The sequence below is a fragment of the Salvelinus alpinus genome, chromosome 1 (genome assembly GCF_045679555.1).
Source record: "Salvelinus alpinus chromosome 1, SLU_Salpinus.1, whole genome shotgun sequence".
Classification (NCBI taxonomy): Eukaryota; Metazoa; Chordata; class Actinopteri; order Salmoniformes; family Salmonidae; genus Salvelinus; species Salvelinus alpinus.
Genome location: NC_092086.1, coordinates 62936966 through 62954352, shown reverse-complemented (window position 1 = coordinate 62954352; position 17387 = coordinate 62936966). Strand labels below are relative to the sequence as shown.

General features: G+C 43.0%; 1 protein-coding gene across 4 annotated transcripts in view; it reads left to right on the top strand.

Moving 5' to 3' along the window:
- camkk1a (calcium/calmodulin-dependent protein kinase kinase 1, alpha a) overlaps positions 1 to 17387 on the top strand; it is a 151021-nt gene that overhangs the window by 28457 nt on the left and 105177 nt on the right. For all 4 annotated transcript variants that reach the window (XM_071413467.1, XM_071413450.1, XM_071413458.1 and 1 more), the window contains one exon: positions 16285 to 16723. In XM_071413467.1, the coding sequence (XP_071269568.1) occupies positions 16385 to 16723 (339 nt within the window). In that variant the 5' untranslated portion in view covers positions 16285 to 16384. The remainder of the gene's footprint in view (positions 1 to 16284; positions 16724 to 17387) is intronic.

Below are 17387 nucleotides of genomic sequence, written 5' to 3'. Positions count from 1 at the left end.
AATAAATAATAGAATGAGAGACAGAGAGGACAAGGGCTGTTACTCTGTGGGTAAAAAGACAGGTGACAAGGGACATATCAAACTGATGTGTGTGTGTGTGTGTGTACTTATCTCACTAGAGGTCTTCATTCAAACTCAGTGAGCTCTTGGAAGAAAGGGGCAATGTAGGCATTGAGAACAGCTGGCTTCCTCTGGGCCACCTTGTCATGCACTTTGTCCCATCTTCAGGGTTCATCATCTTCAGTTGATTTGAACCAGGAATCTGTACAGCCATATCTCCAATATAGTTTATAAAATGAATTGAGGCATTGAACAAATACAGATAAGACAGCTAGATACTAACACATTCTAACAAACTAATACAACATTGCTATGGCCTACACAATTCCACATATTATTTTACCAGACTCACAACATTTTCCTTTCTTTCTGTGCCACCAAACGTTTGCAAATGTTTGCATACTACTACTATCAACGTGAACAGGTTTAAGCTACTAATAGAACATTATGGAACAGTGTTAACTAATATTGGATGTCACCGTGAAACGGTCAACTCAATGGGGAGAGCATGAAAGGCAATAGCACCAGAACACATTGTCCTCCTTAGCTGTTACAACCCTGTGTGATTCGGTTCACTCCGCTCTCAAGTGCGCAACATACGTCATCGCTTTGCAGGCCAGGAGTGTCCGTATAGCCTCTCCCCGCTAACCATTTGTTTAATTTGAACAACATTGTTCCATAATGTTACACCATCTACTTTACTAATAGTATGCAAATGTTTGGTGGCACAGAAACACCCTCAGACTCCCTTGATTGATACAGTATGTTTCCCTACTGAAGACTCCAAAGCCAGCCGGCCTCAACAAACCCCACAAGCAGTCAACCAGTCTCTACAGGCAGTCAGACAGTTTCTCAGTCTTTCAGTCAACCAGTTGGTCAGTCAGTCTCTCAATCAGTCAGGCAGGCAGGCAGACAGGATAAGCTGGTGCTAGTCTCTGTCTCTGTCCAGAGCAGGCTCATTATCCATCAGGGTTGGCCTTGGACAGGCTTGCTTGGTTCACACCATTGATTGACATCTGACAGGCAGCCTGGCTAGCCTAGTGCTAACAGGGATGACGCAGGAATTAAGCATTATGGCTATCCTAGACTTAACAGGGATGACACAGGATGGTCCATGGTGGGGCATTGTGATAGCTGGCTAGCCTAGCCCTATCAGGGATGACACAGAATGGAGCATGGTGGGGCATTGTGATAGCTGGCTAGCCTAGCTCTAACAGGGATGACCGATGATGGAACATGATGGGGCATTGACTTGGCTAGCCAAGCCCTAGTCTCGTGTAGCCATATCTCAAAATCACATTGTTGTCACGCTGGTCCTTTGGAGCTCTGGAGAATTTTGTATTAGCCGAAATGGCTAGAATAGTCCGCTGGCTTCCAGCGACTACATTTTTATTGGATGTTACATTTCAAGAACCCTCCTCCACATGCACGTAGAAGGGGTGCTGCGTCACATGTTATGTTCATCACTATTTTCTGACCAATCGAGTCGATGAAGGCATTACAACTTCTCTGCTTGAAAACTACCCATAGGCTATGATAAAAGTTGAGTGTATCATTAAGTCACCACAAACACGGCATACATCAACATATTAATATGAATATATTATATTAATCAGCCCAAGCAAGGTATTTGATTTTTTGATGTGTTGCGAGGCGTCATTGATTTACACCAGGCTACTTCCTGCTATTGGCTTCACCAGGCTTTCAAATGGGGAAGCCTGGTTCTCGATGAGGCTAGCCTAGCCCTAATAGGGATGAGAGAGGATGGCGCTCAACAATAGCAGGGCATTCTGCCACTGGGAAGGATTTAGACAGTACAAAGGATCAGTCCCTGGAAGACTAACAAAGATAGAGTGATTCTGCTTTGTGGACGACTAAGTCTTCGCATTTTCAGTTTAGAGGATTCTTGCCACATGTTTTACTAACAGATACTTGTTGTTTAGGTCTATTCCTGTCGTGTCGATAAGAGATGTGTGCAGTCAGTGTAGCGCCTCTGTGTTTTTTCCTGTCTTGGCTGGTACCTTATCTAAAACCCACCGGGTCTCCCACTGCACTATAGCTGGGTTTCCTAGACATAGTTCCCCCCTTACTATCCTTATGTAGCATCCATCATGAGAATGCAGTTCTATAAGTGTACACTCAGGCATGGAACTTCCACACCCACCTGTCGAGAGAGAGAGAAGCCTGATGACATACCCAGATTCCCACTGCCCGAGGGTACAGTGGTACGATTACTTCCTACTAATCTCTTTCTGAACTCTCCACCGCTGGGCTAACTACCAAGCCCATATTAAAAATAGACACACAGCCAACCAGTGGCTTGCTGAGGTCATGGATGGGCTTAATTCAATGCAGGACGGCAGGTAACCTAGCGGTTTAGAGCACTGGGCCAGTAACAGAAAGGTTGCTGGTTCGAATCCCCAAGGCGACTAGGTGAAAAATCTGTCTGTGACCTTGAGCAAGGAAGGCACTTAAACCTAATTACTCCTGTTAGTCACTCTGGATAAGAGGGTCTGCTAAATTACTCAAATGTAAAATGGGCTCCAGTTTTTCACACCTGCCAGTGTGAGGGATACACGGCTGCACTCGAGGGAGGACTTTTTGATGTTGGTTACACCAGGGAATTATCCTGAACTTCCTTGCCTCTGTCTCGAGGGCCCAAAGTGGGGTGCCTTGTTTCTCTGAGCCCCCTATGCCTGGAACTTTGGCTTTGCCTGAGAGACCAGCCATTCAGAGGCTCCACTCTCAGCCCATCTGAGAGTGTGAGTAGTAGGAGAAAACAGCAACTCTTCTCCTTTTCCTCCTCCTTCAAACCTCTGTATCCTCCTCCGTAATCCTGATTTAGCAGCCCTTGTCCTGGGTCGGGTTAGCCATAGGGAGGTGAGTGTTAGCCCTGGATTTGTCTGGCTCTATTTCTGTCCATTGAGATTGACAGTCTGCTGATGTCTCGATGTGTGTACTCATACACTGTGTGTACAAGCTGTCTGGCACTGCCTGGGGTTTCTAAGTGGAAACGGCTGCATATTGTACTGTGGTCACCTTCGAGTGTACAGGGAGGGATCTCTGACAGGTTTATTGCTAAGGCTAGCTGTAGCGGTGTGGCGAACTGTAACAAGCTAATCCAGCTTCAAAGCTAATGATTTAATTAAAGAGTGCCTGATATGTAGGCTCTGATGGTTGTTGGCACAGGGGAAAGAGGCTGCTTGGAACTATTGCCTAGTCAACCACACGCGGTCAATGGGTCAATAGCTGGAAAGTATAGTAGGCTATACTTAGAAGGTAAGTACAGAACCCTATAAATAACCTGTTATAAGCCTTTTATAAACCTTGCTATTAATACTGTAGCTAATGTATGGCCATCTTGTTCCCATTAGTACCTAAGCTGCCAGAGGTATGTCCTAGTCATTAGATGCAGTAATCCACCCTCCCGGGAGTGTCTCATTGTCACTGATCATCATAGTGCTATCACAGACAGTCATCAGCAGAAAGACAAAGAGCTAGTCTCTCTTTCTCGAGGTATGCTTCGCAGGGCGCAGATCAGTCCCATGCTGAACAGTATTGTATGGAGGAGATTCAGTTCAGTCACTCAAAGGGGATGATGTTCTCAAAAAAGACTGCAGGTTTTTACTTCAGACAGTGGCATGGCACCACCGGCTGCCAACTGTTCACTGCCTGTAGATACAGTGGGGTCTGAAATGATTGACACCCTTGATAAAGATGAGCAAAAATTGGGAAATGATATTATTTTATTCTAATACGAATGCTCAGAGAACACGATTTTGTTTCACACGCCTGTTAACCGCCCCTTCAATACCTTTCAATGCCTCACCTGGCGAGGATAACGGCACTGAGACTTTTTCTAAAATGTTTATTGAGATTGGAAAACACATTGGGAGTGATCTTAGCGATTGGGACGCAAAACCCACGACTAGTGTGCGTGGCCAAGGAGCTCTATTTTCTTGTCATCTGACCATAGTACCGGTTCCAATCCACGTACCAATGCAGTTTAACAAACTCCAGGCATTTATATTTGTTGGATGACATGAAAATAGGGCTCTTTGGCCACGCACACTAGTCGTGGGTTTTGCGTCAAAAGAAAGATGCACGACCAGAAAAGAACCACATACCTACTGTAAAATTGGGTGGTGGACCATTGATGTTGCCGAGCAATTTGCTTCCACTGGTCCTGGGGCCCTTGTTAAGGTCAACGGCATCATGAACAAAAACCTGGTTTCCTCTGCCAGGAGGCTGGAACTTGGCCGCAAGTGGATTTTCCACTGAGGTCCCATTTGGCTCAGTTGGTAGAGCATGGTCGCTTGCAAAGCCAGGGTTGTACAGTATGAAAAAGTATCCGATTGGCGATAGATTTCCATGCAAATATTCTAAAATCCACATAAAAACACTATGCGTATTTTCCCACCAGAGGTGTGTGTCCATCAAATGTACTTGTTGCGGAAAAAAGGCTGTGCGTGATGACGTAGTGTACATAAAAATACCTTTTAAAGTCCCATGTATCGAAACAAAAATGCAAGTTAAATGGGTTTCCATCACATTTTCAACTCTATTTATGGTTTTCTCACAAAACAATGTTGCGTTATATAGCGAGTGTGCCCACTCTGGTATTGGCACGTGCACTCTAGGCAACAGCTCGCAGATGCAATGTGAGTATAGCCTACATGATGAGATTATTATGGACAAAATAGCAAGATTATTTGTATTTGTCAAATGGCAGCCAAGCATCGGCGATCATGTCACCAGAATAAGACCCTCAATATTAATTGGAAAGGAGCATCAAGCTCATCACCTTGCACTTTTCACCTGTAGCCTAATAAACTGCATGCTTTCCCGACGAGTCGTAGTGGGAGGACCACACATGTCATCGCGTGACTCCAAGTTTACTTCAATATGATGGTTATTATATCAATATTTACACATAAAAGCGTTTCCAGCGTCATTTCTCGCACCGTCAGATCCCACCTTGTCTAGCGTATTTTGATTAGTCGACATTTGGAAAGTTTACTGACAAATTTTCTGTTTCCAGCAGGACTGTCGTTACATTGTTTTCCGACATGTACTTTACTCACATGAAAAGGTTGGATGGAAACCTGGTTAGTGATCTGGAATGGTCCTGTATGGAAGAATGGTCTAAGATCACTCCCAATGTTTTCCCCACGAAAGGGCTTTATTACAGACTGAAATACTCCTCAGCATTCGGATTCTACTGTTGGTGTTGTTTGGCATGACAACTAATGAAAAAAACAGGTACAGTAGAAGTTATGACAGGGTAGAAACCAAGGTTAACAGGGACCCTTATTATATTTGAATTCATGGTGCTTAAAAACATAATTGCAGCCTCTTGCGATATGGATATTGCACATGTCAATATTGCAATTTTGATTAAAATTGCATTAATTGTGCAGCCCTACAAGTTATGGAGGAGAACAAACTCTTTGCGCCAGTCTTTTGTATCTCTTATTTTATTCTTACTTTACCTCCACCCCCATCTTTCTCTCTCTCTCTCTCTCTCTCGCTCTCCCTCTCTTTCTCTCTCTTTCCTCTGTGCATGAAGCATGCCGCAGGGCTTAGTCTTCTCCTATATGTGTCAGCAAGCACTAGGCCAGGCTGTCATTCTGGACAGCTCCCCCCGCCGCTTCCATATACCTTTTCACCTTTCCTTCCCCATCTCCCTCTCACCCCCTTCTCACAGCATCTAATGTGGAAGTGTTGGCTTTCACCCTCCACCTCTCCACCTCTCCATCAGCATCCATCTCTCGATCCCTCTCTCCCCTAGTCCCCCAGCACCTAATGTGTCACATACTCCCCCTGACTGGGATGAGATGTGACAGATGAGGCAGCCATGCGGACCTGGTCCAACCTGCTGGGCCCGGGGGGTTGTAACGAGGACAGACGGTCTCTGGTTCTAGACAGACGACAGAAAGCCTCCTCTACCCTGTTTCACTGTCTCCAGCCCCTCCTTTCTCAACTCTCAGCACTGGGATCATAGTAAGAGAGCTGAGTATCTGATGCTATTGGATGGGGAGTGTTTTTTTTTTCGTAGCTAGCCAAACCCTTGTTATTCCAAATAGTGACCATAGCAGTTGGCTATATAGTATCAATAGGTCTGGAACCAGGCTACGGTTACCTTTCACATCAGGGTGATTCTGAGCCATGTTTCTCAATCTGTTAATGAACATTTAAGATACTATTGTCTTCCTGACTTCCTGCCGTTTAGAACAATGGAGTGGGTGGTGATCCACTTACAGTGTCCTCTCTCTCACTGCTGAAATTTGTTCCTTTAGTAGTTTAAACAGCTTTGGAGAAGAGAAATCCTTTGTGTTTGTTGTTCGGATGTTAAGAACTGAAGTAAGCCCTGGCAGGCTTCCCATGTAGTGCTCTTTGCTTTGTTGGGCACTTGGGTTAAATAGAGGCATCAGCAGTGCTCTCTTTCTCTCTGTTGTTGTGGCCAACATTTTTCTCTTGGGTCTGGTCATTGGCATTTCTCTGGGCTTGACTGTGTGCTAGTTGGGCACAATACTTGCCCCGACTGTGGAATGCGTATTGGTCCGAGTGTTAGATAAAGACACACCGTCACTGTATAAGGGGAATGGTTCAAATTGTTGTCTGCCTGGAAGACTCATGCAGGATCGAAACACAAAGAACCTGGTTGCATTAGGACTGTGAAAGCAGCTCCCCTTGTTTAGTGGAAGGTCAATCTCATGGTCCCTTGTGTGGCGGGCCAACATAGTGTGTGTGTGTTTTTTTTGTGGGCTTTTGTGTAGAGGTAACAATGCTTTGAGGGTGACTGTTGTCGATGTGTTCAGAGGGTCTCTGGTTCAAGCTCAGGTTGGGACAAGGATAGGGACGAAAACAATACTGTTACACATGCGTGTGTGATTATCTTTCTGAAGACTTTTCCCCTAATGTTATCTCTCTTTATATGTACTCACACCACCGGTAAATGTCCACCACTAAAGTGTCCACCTTTGGACAGGTGCAGGAGGGGACAGCCTCTTATCATGTGCAGCTGTCAGGTTGCAGAGGCCACATTATTGTTACCAAAAGCTCTTCAACTCCATATGACTGCATGCAGAACATTATGCAGTATGAAGGCAACTGAATGTAGGCCTGCATGTGATCAGAGGTGATTGTTGGGCCTGTCGGACTGGATGATGGCTTTTGTTGTTTGATCGCTATTGTTCTATAAACTGTAGTGACAGACCTCCTTAAGTAGTACTTACATTTTTTTTTACTTAATTACTTTACACCACTGGGGAATTGAAGGAGGTCTGTCAATACGATTTATAGAGCAATAGCGATCAGATACAAAAACAAAAGTCATCATCCAATCCGACAGACCCAACAATCACCTCTGATTATTGAATTAAGAATTTCAAATTTCATGGTATATCCTTCTGTGTAGCACTGTCACATACATAATTACATTTTCATTGTTTCATTGTTTGAAGAATCTCAATGAATGATGATGATCTCAATGAATGATTATACATTTTATGAATACTCTCACAGACATTGAATACCAACGTCCGTTCGGATATTCAAGTAACTGTGCCCGTCCCTAAGTCAAATTGGACAGAACTGGTTGAAATTAGTTTAATAGTTTTGCCTACTGGGTAGTTGCTGCAATCACTGTTGCTGACGGAATGGTAGGTAGGAGTAATAGTGAGGGCAGTATTTGAATCAATACATACAGTATCAAATCAAATTTATTATATTAGTCACATGTGCCGAATACAACAGGTGTAGACCTTACAGTGAAATACTTACTTACAAGCTCCTAACCAACAATGCAGTTTATAAAATACAAACAAGAATAAGAAATATAAGGAACAAGTAATTAAAGAGAAGCAGTAAAATAACAATAGCGAGACTATATACAAGGGGTACTGGTACAGAGTCAATGTGTGGGGGCACCGGTTAGTCGAGGTAATATGTTCATGTAGGTATAGTTATTAAAATTAATACACACAGTCAAAAGTTTGGACACACTTACTCATTCCAGGTTTTTTTAAACTATTTTCTACATTGTAGAATAATAATGAAGACATTAAATAACACATATGGAATCATGTATTAACCAAAATAGTGTTAAACAAGTCAAAATATATTTTATATTTGAAATTCTTCAAATTAGCCACCATTTGCCTTGATGACAGCTTTGCACACTCTTGGCATTCTCTCAACACTTAGACTATATACAGTCGTGGCCAAAAGTTTTGAATGACACAAATATTAATTTTCACAAAGTTTGCTGCTTCAGTGTCTTTAGCTATTTTTGTCAGATGTTACTATGGAATACTGAAGTATAATTACAAGCATTTCATAAGTGTCAAAGACTTTTATTGACAATTACATGAAGTTAATGCAAAGAGTCAATATTTGCAGTGTTGACCCTTCTTTTTCAAGACCTCTGCAATCCGCCCTGGCATGCTGTCAATTAACTTCTGGGCCACATCCTGACTGATGGCAGCGCATTCTTGCATAATCAATGCTTGGAGTTTGTCAGAATTTGTGGGTTTTTGTTTGTCCACCCGCCTCTTGAGGATTGACCACAAGTTCTCAATGGGATTAAGGTCTGGGGAGTTTCCTGGCCATGGACCCAAAAAATCGATGTTTTGTTCCCCGAGCCACTTAGTTATCACTTTTGCCTTATGGCAAGGTGCTCCATCATGCTGTAAAAGGCATTGTTCGTCACCAAACTGTTCCTGGATGGTTGGGAGAAGTTGCTCTCGGAGGATGTGTTGGTACCATTCTTTATTCATGGCTGTGTTCTTAGGCAAAATTGTGAGTGAGCCCACTCCCTTGGCTGAGAAGCAACCCCACACATGAATGGTCTCAGGATGGACATAAATTATCATATTGTCAGCATGTAGTCTCATCTCCATCCACCAACACAAAACTCTCTCTACAGAGTGGAGGGCAGTGAAGGCCACGTTTAACACTTTTTTGGTTACTACATGATTCCATATGTGTTATTTCATAGTTTTGATGTCTTCACTAGTATTCTACATTGTAGAAAATCGCAAAAATAAAGAAAAACCCTTGAATGAGTAGGTGTGTCCAAACATTTGACTGGTACTATAGCTCCTGGAGTTGTAACGATAGTAGCGGTTCTAGTGTTGTGCCTCTCCCCGTAACCATGGTAGATGTAGCATTAGTAGCAAGTATTCACATTTATTTAGCTCACTCTCAATGTCCCTGGGGGGGGGGGGGGGAAATCATGATATTATTCGAATAGTGAAATTATTTAAAATGCCAATGCCTAGTTTGACTGAGCTAAATTGGTCCCGGTGTAATACTCCATAGGCACAGTAGGCCTGTGCTTTCTGTCAGTGTGCTCTCTCTTCCGCCTCAGGAGCTTCTAGCCTGTAAATCAATACCCATCACATCCTCAGCATACAGTACTCTGGGGTCCTCATTCACCAACACACTGCTATCTGTGATCAACCTTTTTATCGATTTTCTACACACAAACACTATACCAGGGGGAGAGAGAGAGAGAAAGAGAGAGAGAAAGAGAGAGAGAATGACCTCCACTGCCCTCCACTCTGTAGAGAGAGTTTTGTGTTGGTGGATGGAGATTAGACTACATGCTGACAACATGATCATTTCTGTCTAAGCCTTCAAGGTCACGTACAAGCTTGTGTTCCAGCTATCTAGAGAAAGGAGGCTTTTATTTTTTTTAAATACACAAGGAAATAGACACACACGTACACACTATGTAAATAGTCACAGTGTTATATCAATGACTCAGCTGTCAACTGGGAATGAAACCCAGTGAGAAAACAACTCAGCGTGAAGCGAGAACCTCACTTCCAATTCGTGCTATGGCATAAAAACAACTCAATGAAATGTTATTTTTTTTCATCAGTAGTATTATTGAGATTTATTCATGGTGCTATCCGCTCAGCGCTGTCTCGCTCTGAAAACCTATAAATGATCTCAATTTTGGCCTTCGCAGTCTTTGCTTGCTGCCTGGGACACAACAAACCAATTTAGAAGACAAATTGAGACAGAGCAGGAGGGAGATATGGGTCGCTAATAGAGGATCATGTATCAATCAGAAGAACCTGTATGCACTCTCTTCGTCTCCTCCTAATTAGTTTTGGTGAATGAATATACTTTCAATATGAATTGGGAGAAAGATGTGGAAAGATTGAAATAACATTTGGCTCTCATTCATAAAAGGATCTCATTAAGTTTTTCCACCGTCTATTATGTATTTATTTATACATTTCCTTTGCTCTGCCTCTACAATATGCTATGAAAAAATAAGCTTTTATTATTATTGGATTGGTATGGATGGAAGTGTTTCACTGTTTCACAGCCCAAATGGGGTTAAAATGGTTCTCAAATGTGCTTCAAACGAGAAGGTTGTGGCTCCTGTTGTATGCTTAAAAATCATGGAGAACACAGGCTTTTTTAATTTGTTCTGACTTTTTCATCATAGCTTTATTCAGTTGTAGACAGCAGAGGAGACGTGAACTGCTCAATTAACCGTATTCAACCATATTGAATTACACCATATGTTTGGTGGTGGTAGTGTGAAGGGAAAACTTTTCTCCTGGCTCCCATTCCCCTCCCCCAGTCGCTTCTGTGCTACCTTCAGTCGCCTCTTGCCACACAGCAAATTTGTGATCGGAAGTTTAACACCCACTTTCTTCTAAATTATACAGTTGAAGTCGGAAGTTTACATACACTTAGGATGGAATCATTAAAACTCGTTTTTCAACCACTCCACACATTTCTTGTTAACAAACTATAGTTTTGGCAAGTCGGTTAGGACATCTACTTTGTGCATGACACAAGCCATTTTTCCAACAATTGTTTACAGACAGATTATTTCACTTATAATTCACTGTTTCACAGTTCCAGTGGGTCAGAAGTTTACATACACTTTAAAGGCATTGCTACGAAATACTAATTGAGTGTATGTAAACTTCTGACCCACTGGGAATGTGATGAAAGAAATAAAAGCTGAAATGAATCATTCTCTCTGCTATTATTCTGACATTTCACATTCTTAAAATAAAGTGTTGATCCTAACTGACCTAAGACAGGGAATTTTTACTAGGATTAAGTGTCAGGAATTGTGAAAAACTGAATTTTACGTATTTGGCTAAGGTGTATGTAAACTTCCGACTTTAACTGTATGTGACCATCTCAAATAGTGTTAAATTAACACTTTTCAAGTTGTTGATAAACTAACACCCCAAGAGTGTTGGGTCCCTACCACAAAGGGTGTTGCAAATTCCGACTTAAATTAACACTTTCTCAGTGTTAGGGAACTTGTTAGTAACGTGTTTTGGGTAGTTGTTTTAACACTATAGAGTGTAAAGCCTTATTTGCATATTTATTCCCCAGGGTGCCTTTCGAGTGATTTTAATTGTACCAGTACCACCCATGACTGTGTTTGCTAGTGACAGAAACTTGATTGTTGCATTTAATGGCTTTCAGTCCTGTAGCCTTCACCAATTGAGTGCCTAATATAATATTTGATCTTAAAAAGTATATTATTTATGACAATACCTTACTTCGACAGCCTAGTTGAAACTCCTGGTTTGCGGCCCCATCGGCAAGTCACATTATGCCGGCTTGCAAAGTGTTATATAATTCCTATTGTAATCCAGCTAGAGTTAGGATAGCCAACAATTCAAACTTTTAATCACCCGCAACTGTAGTTAGAATGACTGCCAAGCAGTGCTTGATTTGTATATCGGGAGGTGCCGGAACAAAAAGTGAACTCGGTAGAGGGGTGATCTGGGGAGCTCTGGGGTACTGGAACGCATGAGGGGGGGGGGAGGAAATCACCTTTATAATAAAGCATTGCGGGCATATCATTGCATTTGCGTAGTGCATTTGACCTTTTTAGAAACGCATTTTATGCGTTTGGCAGAATGGCAGACACTGACAAACTGAGAATATGAGACAAATAGAAACTACCTTGAATCCATCGATAGCCTAGGCCTAGGTGTGTGGAGACATATTGTAGGCTACAATATGAGGAGGAAATTATAGTCCTAAACATGCTTTCCAGTTTCATTGACTCACCCAATGATGCACAGCTCACTCACCGGTGATGGCCGAAGCGTTCGTGCCAAAAGCCTATATCTCGCTCTTGTTTTACTTTGCAAAACAATATTTGGAAGTTGATCAAATATTTTGTTATTCTACAGCAGACAGATTAAAGTCTTTTCTTTTCAGCAGGAGCCATTTGGTTTCCAATATTTGAAATATTGCAAAAGGCCTGTTTTGTCTTCATGCTGTTCGCTGACAGATTTGCTGTGCATTACCGACTGTAGGCTAAGCCTTGTTATTGGGCTACACACAATCCACAGCAAGGCTATTTTTTAAATAAGCTGTTGATCCTCTGTGGCTAAATTATGGGCATTTTCATGGTGTAGCAGGCTATTCTGAATTATTTAATTTCTTTCTGAACAGAACAGTTATTGATTGATAATTGATAAATGAGACTACCTAAACCATAAAACTGGAAAAACCATCTCAAAAACAGGTGAAATAAGTCCAACCACTTACAGATTGGATTAGTTTAGAAAAATGTATGTTATTTATCTTTGTGTAGTATTAGATCAATGTGCATGCAGAAACATAGATATTAAAACTCACTATTCTAAGAAGCAACCTGCAACAAAGCATACTGGGAATGATATAATAATGAGCCCTCTCCCATGTCTTTTTCTCTCTGAGAGAGTGACAACACAGCCGATTAACAACACCACGCGGTGGTGATTCCATTGTGATTTAAAATAACACTTCATTTATTCACTGCAAGTGGTGTCAATTTCAATCCCGCTGGTGTTAACCCTACTTGAATCAACACTCAGATACAACACCAAGATTTTAGCACCCGCAAATTTGCTGTGCGGGTTGTCATTGCAAATAATAATAATTAAAAGTCATCACAGTCCTCTTGTTTATTAAAAGTCATCACAGTCCTCTTGTTAATTAAAAGTCATCACAGTCTTCTTGTTTATTAAAAGTCATCACATCCTCTTGTTTATTAAAAGTCATCACATCCTCTTGTTTATTAAAAGTCATCACATCCTCTTGTTTACTCCCGGGTGGCGCAGTGGTCTAGGGCACTGCATCGCAGTGCTAGCTGCGCCACCAGAGTCTCTGGGTTCGCGCCCAGGCTCTGTCGCAGCCGGCCACAACCGGGAGATCCGTGGGGCGACGCACAATTGGCATAGCGTCGTCCGGGTTAGGGAGGGTTTGGCCGGTAGGGAGGGTTTGGCCGGTAGGGATATCCTTGTCTCAGTATGTAAAAAAAAAAAAAAAAATGTAATAAAATGTATGCACTCTACTGTAAGTCGCTCTGGATAAGAGCGTCTGCTCTTGGCCGGTAGGGATATCCTTGTCTCAGTATGTAAAAATTTTATAAAATGTATGCACTCTACTGTAAGTCGCTCTGGATAAGAGCGTCTGCTAAATGACTAAAATGTAAATGTTTTAAAAGTCATCACATCCTCTTGTTTAGAACTCTTTCTCTCCCTGACATCATATGAATGCCATTCCCTGATAGGCTCAGTTCCTATGAATGGTTCCTGTAGAGTAGAGTGCTGCTGTAGCATCAGTTAATCACTGGTTGGCTAATAGAGAACGGTTAATACCAGGAAGTGGCTTTTCAATGGGGTCAAGAGTCAATGGTATTTGTCTCTAACTCTCTCCCTCCCTCCCCTGCGTCCGCCACTCCTCTCCGCCTCAACCATCATCACAATCAATTAAAAGGCTGTTAGGTAGAGCAACAGTTATCAGACCGGGGAACATTGGAAGCTATAAGCTGTAATATTTTGGCTGAATTCATGTGTGCGTTGTCAATATCCTCCACATTAATGGTTGTCAGGGGCAACAAGCAGCCAGCCCTCCAGGACTGAGATTGCCCGCCCACTGTGAGGGAACTGTCACGGTGGGGTCGACAAGTACGCACACACACACATACACACAAACGCTTGCACGCAAGCACACACACACGTACACATGCTGGCACCCACATGAACAAATACTATCGTATACTATTTTTTAAATACTATAGTATACGCTATAGTAATTACTGTAGTGTTTTTGTGGACTGTAGTGCACTATAGTATTCTACAGTATACTACAAAATTCTACAGTAAGTACTACACATGATCAAGGTATACTACATTGTGTAGAACAGTATACTACTGTTTACTTCAGAATTCTAAGTACTATAGTATTCTATATTGAGCTGAAGTGTTTTTTCATGTGGGCACACACACACACATCTTCTGCTAATTTCTAGACTCAACATAAGCCAGTCTTACACTGTGGTATAATGTATGCCAATTTAACATAATGTTTGCACAGTTGTCCCCATTCGTGCACACACACACACACACACACACACACACACACACACACACACACACACACACACACACACACACACACTTAAATGGACACTTTGTCTGCTGAAGCACAGAGTTCTCTATTTCAATAAGCCCTGACTGTTATCCCTCCAGGGATGGAAACAAATTGCCTTCCCCTTTGTGGAGAAGAGAACGCCATATTTATTTACCCCCCCCTGATATGTGTGTGTCCTGCCGTGCTTGTTGTGAGTGAGAGAGAGGCAGTGATACTTGGTAAAATCAAACATGTATGTTTCTGTGAAAAGACTCCAATTGACATGGAGCCAAGACTGCCCTGGTGAAAAATAAAATGCGGCATGAAATCATTTGACCCAAGTTAAAACTGGAGCACTCAGTTATTTTAGAATATAAGGCACTCTGAGTCCAACTAAACGGATAGAAATCTCAGGAATAGCAGAAGACGACGATGTCCCATTTCACTACTCTAAATGGAACCTCTAAAAGAGTATTGATATTCAGACAACTGAAACTCCTCACAAAGGTTATTGTCAATAGATTCACCATTTTATATCCAATCAAGCCCCTTTCTCTGGACTATCGACCCTAAAGAGGTGGACACATTGAGCTCTTGGAGGTAAAAGCATTAATCACCTTCCCAGAGCAGCTTTTCACGAAGGAGGTGTGTGTGTGTGTGTGCACGTGTGTGTGTACGTGTGTGGGTGCGTGCATTACTCACTGTGTGTGTGTGTTACTCCCTGACTAAGATGATGCAGAAGGGCTCTTTGAGATGGAAGGATTGTAAATGTGAGAGATTTCTCGTCAGATCTTCTTCCCTTCCTGGCCTTTGGATGGATAACTGGATGGAGTAGATCTGGTCCACTTTGCATATCTGTGCTCTCTCATCTGCAGAGACAACAACACATCAACCAACTGGCTGCACAGCCTTGCTTTGATACCAGCTCACTATGACTATCTACTTCCCTGATTTACATTTGTGATAAAAGGGCTCACAAATGAACAAAGATCTGCTGTGATTGTCACACAGGTTCAAGCACACACACATACACCTACACACACATACACATCCACACACACACACGCAGTCAGAGTAATTGCATGAGAAAGTGGATGTTGTTGATCAGAGCTGTGTTAACACACACACACACACTCACAGTAGGGGCATGTCCAGAGGAATGGATCATAATTAACTGTGCTGGGCCTAGATTGACTTTCATCACAGGGTCATTTATTTAAATTAGATCACCCATGCCTAGACAACTACACACACGGCACACACACACGCACACACACGCTTGGGCGACTTAATCTGCTGGCCGGCCCTGCTGGAACAATCAGCTTCTCACAGAGAGAGAGAGAGAGAGAGAGAGAGAGGGAGAGAGAGATAGAAGGGGGGCACTGAGGTGTCTGGATGACAAAACACCATCCTACAGTAGTTATTTACCTTGGCTGTCCTCAGAGCACAATGTCATAAACTGCCTATACATGACAGTGCGACCTTTTAGATGTGTGAACTTGACTCAATCAAACTACGCAGTATATTGTGATACGTGTTCTTGGGTAGATTACATTGTTCTGGTTGTTATCACTTACATGTTAGTCATGGAACATAATACAATATCAATGTCCATATCATTCAGATCATATGATATCCATGCCATAGTAGTGTGTTTGATCTATGGCTTTTTATTGAGCTGCCATCTTGGCCAGCTCTTGGAAAAGAGGTCTCCTGACCTCAATGGGACTTCCCGGGTAAAGAAATGTGAAATGGAAATATAAATTAAAATAATTTTCTCTATATGAACTCATCCCTCTCGCCTCTCTCGGTTCCCTGCAGATCCAGTGCTCCCCCAGGCTGGCCCAGACCCACACCACGTTGATGCTGGTGGGCTCTCACCTCCTCTTCGTCCTGCGCTCCCCCATCCCTCCATCCAGTGATGGCAATGAGTTCCGACCCGGGCTGCAGAAGGGACGGCCTCAGCCCTGACCCCGACTCAATGACCCCTGACCGCAGTGACCTCACCGCCATGATGGCCACCGTGACTGTGACGACCACCGAGACGGGCGGCTCACCGGCCAATGGCGTGAGGATTGGGGCTCAGCAAGGAGGAGCTAAGAAGGGCCCTGCTCAGCGGCCACACCTCTCAGGGAGGAAGCTGTCGCTACAGGAGCGGGGCACGTACCCATCTGGGAGGTCAGGAGGGGCTCACGTCTCCCCCCGTGTGGCACGCAGACCCACCGTGGAGTCCAAACGGGTCTCCATCTCAGACGCCGAGGTGAGAGAACTGACTCTGCACCTACACAGGGAGAGAGAGAGAAATTCAATTAAATGCAATAAACATTATTATTGCTCCTCTGGAATAAATTGAGTTGGATTAAGAGGGCTAACTGTTAGGTTTATAAGTGGTTTGGAGACATAGTTAAGTGGTAGAGCATCTGGCAGAATATCAAGAGGTTCACATTCATCTGGGTTTAAATAAAGGATGAATAGAATAAAATACAAAATGTTGAGGACACGAGCCACAACTAGTGAAAAAAAATCATATTTTCTCCTTGTTGCAGTCAAGGTTGGCGTGAGGGTTTTAGCTGTGCGTGTTGTGACCAGGGTTCTCAGACATTGAATGAGTAGGATTGTATGGTCCATCGTGCAATTGTGACTCGTGCTTTTTAATGCAAAGTAGACCTCTGTTTCTGTATCAGATAGAAAGTGAATGTCCCGCGTGTGATGTGCCACTAAGCGGTCAGTCAGACAGAGGGGTCAGGTCAGGAGATTTCTCTCTCTTAGAGCTTAAGTCTTAACAGCATTTGTGTGTGTGTGTGTGTGTGTGTGTGTGTGTGTGTGTGTGTGTGTGTGTGTGTGTGTGTGTGTGTGTGTGTGTGTGTGTGTGTGTGTGTGTGTGTGTGTGTGTGTGTGTGTGTGTGTGTGTGTGTGTGTGTGTG